This window comes from Oryza brachyantha, chromosome 10 (genome assembly GCF_000231095.2).
Source record: "Oryza brachyantha chromosome 10, ObraRS2, whole genome shotgun sequence".
In the NCBI taxonomy this organism is placed as follows: Eukaryota; Viridiplantae; Streptophyta; class Magnoliopsida; order Poales; family Poaceae; genus Oryza; species Oryza brachyantha.
In genome coordinates, this window is record NC_023172.2 from 8,910,470 (window position 1) to 8,918,928 (window position 8,459).

The 8,459-nt window shown below is 38.3% G+C and overlaps 1 protein-coding gene across 3 annotated transcripts; it reads right to left on the bottom strand.

Moving 5' to 3' along the window:
• Positions 1 to 1,309: 1,309 nt before the first annotated feature.
• On the bottom strand, positions 1,310 to 4,373 carry LOC102703899 (cold-regulated protein 27-like). 3 transcript variants are annotated; one of them, XM_040528280.1, is made up of 4 exons: positions 3,872 to 4,373; positions 2,674 to 3,100; positions 1,799 to 1,902; positions 1,310 to 1,695 (listed from the first exon to the last, which is right to left on the bottom strand). In XM_040528280.1, exons 1-3 carry the CDS (start codon positions 3,938 to 3,940, stop codon positions 1,823 to 1,825), a joined length of 576 nt encoding a protein of 191 aa, XP_040384214.1. In that variant the 5' UTR covers positions 3,941 to 4,373; the 3' UTR covers positions 1,310 to 1,695; positions 1,799 to 1,822. The 3 variants fall into 3 exon arrangements, with proteins under 3 accessions (XP_040384214.1, XP_015697259.1, XP_015697260.1); XM_015841773.2 differs by having other exon boundaries at positions 1,319 to 1,712; positions 1,799 to 1,932; positions 3,872 to 4,368; XM_015841774.2 differs by having other exon boundaries at positions 1,320 to 1,695; positions 1,799 to 1,932; positions 3,872 to 4,368.
• Positions 4,374 to 8,459: the final 4,086 nt, after the last annotated feature.

Consider the following 8,459-nt stretch of genomic DNA (forward strand, 5'->3'; position numbering starts at 1 on the left):
CCAGACATGGGAGTATCTGTCTCACTGATCAGTTGGTTTACCCGGAAGAAATCTTCCACAAGGGGCAAGGTGAGATTATGGTTAATGTCTTGAATCCAGTTGTCGTTATGCAAGGCGTCACGAACTGTCCTGTTCTTTCTAGTGGAGTGCTTGAAGAGGGCAGGCGCTATATCTTTAAGGGGCATGTTGGCCACCCAATTGGAGCTCCAGAATAGCACCTTTCGTCCGTCTCTCACATTGACTCGGGTCAGACTTGCAAATAAAGCTTCCTCTTGCCGGTCATAAGGAGAAAAAAAAAGCCCATCAAGAAGAGTATACACCAAAATGACAAAGTCAGTGATATGATCGATCTCCTATACAGGTCTCAGACAAGTTGCATGCATCTTGGTTAGGACCAAAAGTTGTGGGAAGTTTTGGGGCTTTTCAAACAAAAAATAAGATGTGAGTACAAAAATTTATATATGTGTTCCTAGCGATCTAAAAGCAAGGTTGAAAATAAACTTTAGTGAAAAAACCTCAAAATAAACTTTAAAATTAAGGTTAAAAATTTAAATTTTAACTTACCAACATAAGCATAAGCGAAAAAATGATAGTGTCATAAGCAAATAAGCAGGGGTGTCCTGAGAAGTGAGAACATGTTACAATTCTAAGACCCAAATCTACCTAGGTGGCCAGGGGTAAACACCCTACTTATCTCTACTACTTAAAAGAGCAGTCGTCCATCTTCATCCTCCCTTTCCTCACACTTGTAGCACACCCCCTCAGGAGAAAACTAATAGGTTATATTTTTATTTTTTCAAAGAAAAAGCCAAACGATATATTTGCAAATAAAAAAAATTATAAATAGAACTTTTGTATTTGTGTTATTAGTGATCTAAAAGCAAAGGTGAAAAAATAAACTACGATAAAAAAACAGCAAAATAAACTACAAATTGAAGTTTAAAAACTTGAATTTGGCTTTACAAAGAACAGTTGGATCCTTCTGCTTCTGCTTAGATCAACACTCCTAGTCTGTGCCTATTTTCAGATCTCAGTCATATGGTCTACTTAAATGCAAATGCACGGGTATTTTGCTGGTCTCACCTAAATCAAAAACTTATTTCCATCTTGGCATTGGTTAAAGCTGAAATGCTATGTTTCAGGTTACGGTGCTTGAAAACTAAACTGATGACTAAACCAGCGCACCCCCCCCCCCCCTCCTCGACCGGGATGATGCAACAGCTTCTACGCACAAGTTTAAATGCGTTGATCCAAACACCATGAAAAAATGTTAATGAGAATGCAATAAAACAGCCAACTCTTATTGTAGTTCTTTTGTTTTTTTTTTTTGAAAGTGTAGTTCTTTTGTGCAATGACAAGCATGACTGCTGCATTCACTTGCAGACAGAAGCCACTGAAATACAACAGGGGGCATCACAATTCAATTGTAGAATTTGTATTTACAAACTTTTTGAACCTGATGCTCTACAGATAATTGATTAAATACGAACTAGGAAACAAATGCAGCCCTCTCACACCACAAGAACAATCGATACATTTCAATTAGTCAAGTCACAAGACTAGCAGCAGCACAAGTGTACACCACAAATCAGCAATATTCCAAAACAAGTAGCCATGTTTTCTTCAGACTTGACTGTACCTCCGCTTGGTGTCACTGGGTTTTGTCGCTGCATGTGATCTTCCTAATGGAACAACCTAGAGATGCATTAAACCTATTATTAAAACGGTGAATGCTGGTAAGTGCTCGAGAGGTTAACAGTTCCTCAGTAGGATATGGTCCACTTATTTCAGCACTTACAGCAAATGAGTGCGATTGATACTGCTATGTTGTCTGCTCGTTGGGTGTGGTAGTGTAATGGGTAGGCCTCCTCCTCTTGCATGGTTCTGCATCGACTTCAACATCTTCATCAGGAAAATTCTGATCAGAGACTTCTGGACAAACAAAAAGAAACAAGGAACATGTGTGTTAATTACCGAGATTTTTTATGGCTACGAGTAGGATGACAATTGATAGTAACTAATGAAGTTTCCTGACACAGGCAAGCAACAATATAGCACCATATGCAATTGCAGTTTACTGATATGTTTCTGTTGTCCCATTATTTGTCAAGATCCTTACATTTGTTTGTTGGCTAGCTAGTTTTAAGAAAATTACTGAAAAAAAATCTTTTTACAAGTTATTCTCAAAAGGAAACTTGTTGAGGATATGTAGAAAAATATATTACTAGAATTTTTGCTTTGATCAGAAGCTCTGTACATAGTAGCTACTTCAACTCATAAATTTGTGTTTTACACTTGCAACAGGGACATAAGTTCTATATTTGTACTTCTTGGCCCTCAACGTTATGGTACTTATGTGTATCTTAAAATTGCATCATTATAGATCATACTTATTCACCAAGTAAAACTTAACTGTACAATAATCAGACTGAAAATAAGGAATTTTTATCATCCTTGATAAAATACTGGTAGGTATCATTTTCTAGTATAAAATTTGGTATCTTGAGATACTATATATCTCGAGTACCAAAATTTTGTGTGTAATTTTGGTACCTAAAGGTAGCTTTCCAAATATGGTAAAATAGTCCTGAAAATAACATAACTCTAAACAGAACTGAAGGAAGGCATATACTGAAGAAAGCAATTTGCAAATCAGATAGTTAAAGTAGTAACCTGTGCTTTTATCAGCAAGAATTTCTCCAACACAACTCTTTCCTTCTCTTCCATGCACCCGAACACTCTGTCGGACCATGTCAGTACCCGATTCATCGTCATCCACAGAAAACCCCACCACATCATTCTTGAAATTCACACCGGAATTGCGCGGTCTGAAGCGTCTTATCCATGGATTCTCAGGGAAGAAGCTCATGCCTCTATCATGAGCGTGAGCATCATCCCTCCCAGACCTTAGGTTGTCGCACACACCCTCCCGGTGCACCCTGAGCCCATTTGTGTCGCCGGCATGACTCCTATTCATGTCATGCCCATGGTGCTCATTTCCGTAGAGCTGTTTCATGAAGGATGCCTCCATGGAGCTTATGTACAAGCTGTGCCTCTCATTTGTCCATCCATCTGACATCAAGTCCAGAGATTGATCTCCCTGCCGAGAAGAATCACAACATAAAGCTTTTAATTTCAGGGTCTGCAAATTGCTTGGCATGACAAAAAGTTGACTTAACACGGCTGTCACACATGGTAGGAGAAGCAAATATCCAAGGATCTTTGTATGTACTAAGGGCACATACAAAGGTGCTTATTAGCTTACTCTCTCAATCGCCATGTAAACAAATTTGGTAACACGGCAGAAAGAAAGGAAAGGAGAGAGAAAAGCCATTGTCATGTATGACAAAGACTTAGAGTTGACTCTTAGCATTTATTAAAGGAAACTTTCTTGTATGAGGGTGGATAAAAAGGAAACCAGTGTAATAAAAAATTATTTTATTGCATTAATGAATCAATCATACCTAACTCTACCCTTGTACGTACCATTCTTGCTAATATGGATCAGATAAGAGTCGATAAAGAACTCTACCTTTAAACATGTCCTAATATGTTCTTTTGTTTGGAAGATTTGATCACAGATACAGGGGAAAACGATCAATTCCCCAATCACAGTTCGGTTTTACTGTATTCCATTCATCAGTTCTATGTCAGGCAGTCTCACAGTGACAGAGAATATTCAAGATTACCCAGTTTTTAAGCCGAATTATGTGCTAACAAGATTGAAATGTGCCAGCGTGGCGATATGCAAGATCTAATCAGAATCAGCATGGACAATTGTAATCATACATCATATAACCCGTGAATCGGAGTGTTGAACATCCATCTCTCAGCAAAACAAAAATTGGAAAAAAAAATGATGGGTGATTACCTTGGAGATACTGCCGGGAAGCGCCTCGGCGTTGATCGGGATCGGCGCGTTCAACGACACATCCCCCATAGTCCAATCTTTTAAGAACACCGGGTAACCAGACAAAAATGGGGAAAAAAAGAGGAATTCTTGGAATCCAAATCCAAAATTTGACCAAATTGGAGCAGCTTGGATGATTCCACCGACGCGAAACTTGACAGTAAATCAAAGCGGATAGCCGGACAAACAAATCAAATCAAGAACCAGCAAGGCAGCAACCAAAAATTCCTTTTCTTGTGTCGAAACAGAAATCGCGATTCAGACCAAGAAACCGCCAACCGGGGACAGCCGCTGCACTGAACCTCACCGCCGGCGCCGCCGCCAGGAAAGAAGCAGATAAGAAAGAACCCCCCCGCGGTCAGAGCTCAAAGACGCCGCCGGCGAAATCTATCTATTTATATACTATAGTCTAACTGCCGCAGCGACGGGGAGGAGGCGGTGGCGGTTCATCCGATCGGCGGCGAAAAGAGGAGGAGGAGGTGGTGGGGGGGAAGAAGTGTCCAGGTGGGTGGGGGCAGGTGGGCCCCACCGCACGGGCTTTTGCGCCGACGTGGCGGTACTTTTCCACGTGGCGCCGCGGGGCCGTGTCGGGAGAAGAAATATCTCTCTCCGCTGCCGATATTTTTCCTCTCTCTCTCTTTCCCTCTCCACGGCGCGGCGCGGCGCGGGCACGAGGCGAGACTGGCAGGTGGGCCCACGAGGGGTCGATATGTTCGGCGCGAGAAAGATCTTCGGGCGGGTGACGTCACGCCGCCACGAGAGAGATAGGGTGGGTGACACGCAAGACACGCTGGCAGTGGCAGAGCAGGGGAGATGAAAGCCTGGTGACCCGCCCGGGGAATCTTTTTTGGAATATTAGCTAGTAATATCTTTTTTTTAAGAACTCAACCTAATATCTTTTTTGAGATTTTCGTTCGATGATGAAACATTATTTGATTTTTTTCTCATATCTATTTAATGGTGTAAGTTGTGGAATTATTCAAAATCTATTTTAGAAAGACTTGATAATGATTAATGAATTTATATATATATAAATTTTATGAAAAAATACACCATTTAATAACTTAAGAATGTATGCACGCAAAATTAAAAAAAACATCTAAAAGATATCTTAGATAAAGAACACAACCGTAGCAGTCTTTTTTTATTGCATCCCATACATGGAATGGACTGGTGATACTGCCCAAGTTCGCAAAACCAATCAGTTTGGATGAGTACGAGGGATATAAGATACCTACTCTATTTCAAAATATAAGTATTTTTATATTTAAATTATATTATAATATAAATATGTATATACTGATTTTTATGGTTTTAATTATTTCAATAATTTTGTAGCCAATCAGATGCTTGATAGAGAATATAATCAATTTAAAATTTATAAATTGATCACTAAAATAAATAAAAGAGAATTTTTTTTAATATCTTCTTAGACAATACTAAATAATCTAAATAACCTATTAATAATTATATTTTAGAAGGAGGTAATAAGTGGGAAGCGAACGGTTGAAAAGCAAGAATAATGAGTCATGGGTTGCATCAATGTACAGAGGCGAGATAGCGTTGAGTTTTTTTTTTAAAAAAATAAAATTCAGTCTAATACCAAATCAAACAACAAAGCTGACCACACAAGACATAATGTAAGTATTTTTAGAGCTGGCCACGGGTATTAAGAAAGCATATGTGGATGATCAAAGAAAGTTTGTGATTGGCTGAGAAGATAACGTCGTGAAAAAATTAATAGACAACTTGGGCCCTAGCCCCACTCGTGGAAAAAATTTTAGTGGACCAGTGACTATATATTTTCCCAAAAAAATAAAATCTCAATGGTGTAGCCCCACTCGTTTGGGCCAGCTCCGCTCGGTCTTTCCAAGCCCAGGTTTCCAAATCACACAGCAGAAGACCAAAAGTCCAAAACCCTCGGTGCTCTCTCATTCGGCATCATCTCGTTCTCTCCTTGCCCTCGGTCATCGGCAACGCCGCGACGGTGCTCGCCCGCGGGCCGCGACAACGCGCAGGGAGCTCGACGGTGGTGGGGCACGGTGGTGGGGTACATGGGGCTCGGCGGCGGGACGACAGCGGCGGGGTGCGGCGGCGGTGATAGACTGGCAGTCGAGGCTGTCGAGCGGCACCCCTAGCTGCAGCTTGATTCTCCCAGCAGCCAACCTCCAAGACCCCAAATATAAGTGAAGTTCTTTATTTTTTTTTCTTAGCTTTTTTTTCATTTTCCCCCTTTCTTAGCATTAGGACCTTTATTTTTTGAAAGGTAGGATGAAAACCACAGAAACTCAAAATCTTTTAATGGAAACAAATGCAATAGTTCTCACAAAGGGTAAAAAGGAATCTAGCCCTGCCTCAGGCAGTAACACCAGTGCACTTGAGAAATACGAACAGCAATGCACTATGATCAGCCATTCAGAGCAAACAATTCACAAGAAAAAACATGTATATAAGAATTATAAGAACACTTGATTAGTCCAAGAACAAAAACAAGTTTCAACCTCAGCGTGGTGAGAGGAAGCGATTCAACAGTTCGGTATAATCTCCCACAACCTTGCAGCATTTCGACAAACACATTTTGTAGCTTCAGGTTCATGTTCTCGTTAGGTATGTTAACAAAATTTGTAAATGATTAAGTTCTCACTATTTGCATCACTTAGGTATGTAATATCATTTTGTAGGTTCAGTTTTATGTTCTCACTTTTTTAGATGTATGAATTATCATGGATAGATTTTGCCTTTAGTTTGAGCCCTAGGCATTGAGAGATCCTGGTTCCGCCACTGGAATAGACAATGGTTGTTATTGGTTGAGATGGTGAGGTTAGTTAGAAAAATAGCTATACCATCATCTTTTCGCTTCTATTTATCCTTATAAGCGAATATTTAAATTTTCAACATTAAATATTGAGTTGATTTTGTGTTTTGTTCATCGTAGTTTATTTTAGTCTTTGACTTTTAGATCGCTAAGAACATATATATATATATGTTATATTTATAAATTATTTTTATTTACAAATATGTCGTTTGGATTTTTTCATAAAAAAGCCAAAAAAAATCACCCCTTATATGTTTTGACAAATAATTTGTTTGACTGTTTCATGTTAAAAAACAAACGATATATTTGTAAATAAAAATAATTTATGAATAAAATTTGTATATACATATTCTCAATGATATAAAAGTCAAGATTACAAAATAATTTATAGTAAAACATAAGCAGAAACGAAAAGGTGGGTAAAACTCAATGGGCTTTATTAGGGAGACCTGAAACTGGTGGTCAGGAGTTGGGAAATCTTTCCACCGCAATCTTTAATTTATTGACATAAAGCTCGCTTATTGCTGTACTTGATGACCTTAAACTCAGTTTTAAACCATCTATATTATATAGTTTAAAATTCTCATCAACAATAAAGGCAGGTATATTTATATATATATTACGTGTGATTGGGCCACGTGGCACGTTTCCCCGCACGGTGTGGTGTGGTACAACAGACACCCCTTGTGCGCTTGCCCGGCCGCGTTTGGGCTTGCTAGATAAGTTAACTTATGCCCTGCCAAAAAAACGTAGTAATAGATTAATATATGATTAATTAATTATTAATCGTTAAAAATATAAAATATATTAATTTGATTTTTTAAAACAACTTTTCTATAGAAAATTTTTATAAAAAATACATTTTTTAGCAGTTCGGGAGCATGTGGGTGAAAAACAATGGAGACTTAGTTAACTTATGGGGTGGCCGAACAGGGCCTAGACTGAAAAATAACGAAAAATGAAAAAAAAATGCAAAATGGGCAGCCAACATCTCTTTTTGTTATAGCTGAAATGGGCCGGTCGTACACGGCCCAACTTAAACCTCCACTGTGCATGCCAATGAAGGCTGAAAGGCCGCATGGGCGTTGGCCCAGATTTCATTGATTTTGCAGCTAGGTCCTCGATATTACATAACATCTGCAAAATAATTTTATAAACTGTACATACTACAAACTGTTTTATAGTACATGTCTTAATTCTAAATAGTATAATTTTACATATAGTATTTAAATTAAAATAAAAAATGTATAGGGGAGAAAATTTAGAATTTTCATTTTAAAACAAATACAATAAAATATTATTTTCAAAAGTTACTTCTTTTTATGACAAATCAACAACCAATAATTAGAGTTGCCATCTATTTTTGATAAAACGCAAAAAATGCTTCAAGATATTTTTAAATCTATATATTGAAAACAGTTTAATACAAAAACTTATTCAACTAGCAAACATATTTGTCATTACAACCACTACTGAATAACTAAACTGGACTGTCTATAATTAGGCGCGACAAAGCCGTGCTTGCTTTCTAGTGTCCAACTAAGTGCCGAACGGGCTGGAATATGGCGGGAGAGAAGTTAGGGTCATTTTAGGGTTGCTCTTGAAAATAAAATTTGAAATTGATTTGGGTTACGATCCAATGTAAGGCTAATTAGTATGTCCACTAGCTTTGGACCTGGTTTTTGTCACTGTTATTGAAAACTAAAATGTTCCCACATAAAGACTTTGGACAAG

Coding starts and splice junctions, on each gene's coding strand:
- LOC102703899 (XM_015841773.2), bottom strand. CDS start 3,940: ATGGGGGATGTGTCGTTGAACGCGCCGATCCCGATCAACGCCGAGGCG. Junction 3,101..3,871: donor TTCCCGGCAGTATCTCCAAG/GTAATCACCCAT, acceptor TCTTCTCGGCAG/GGAGATCAATCTCTGGACTT. Junction 1,933..2,673: donor TCTTGCTGATAAAAGCACAG/GTTACTACTTTA, acceptor TTGTTTGTCCAG/AAGTCTCTGATCAGAATTTT.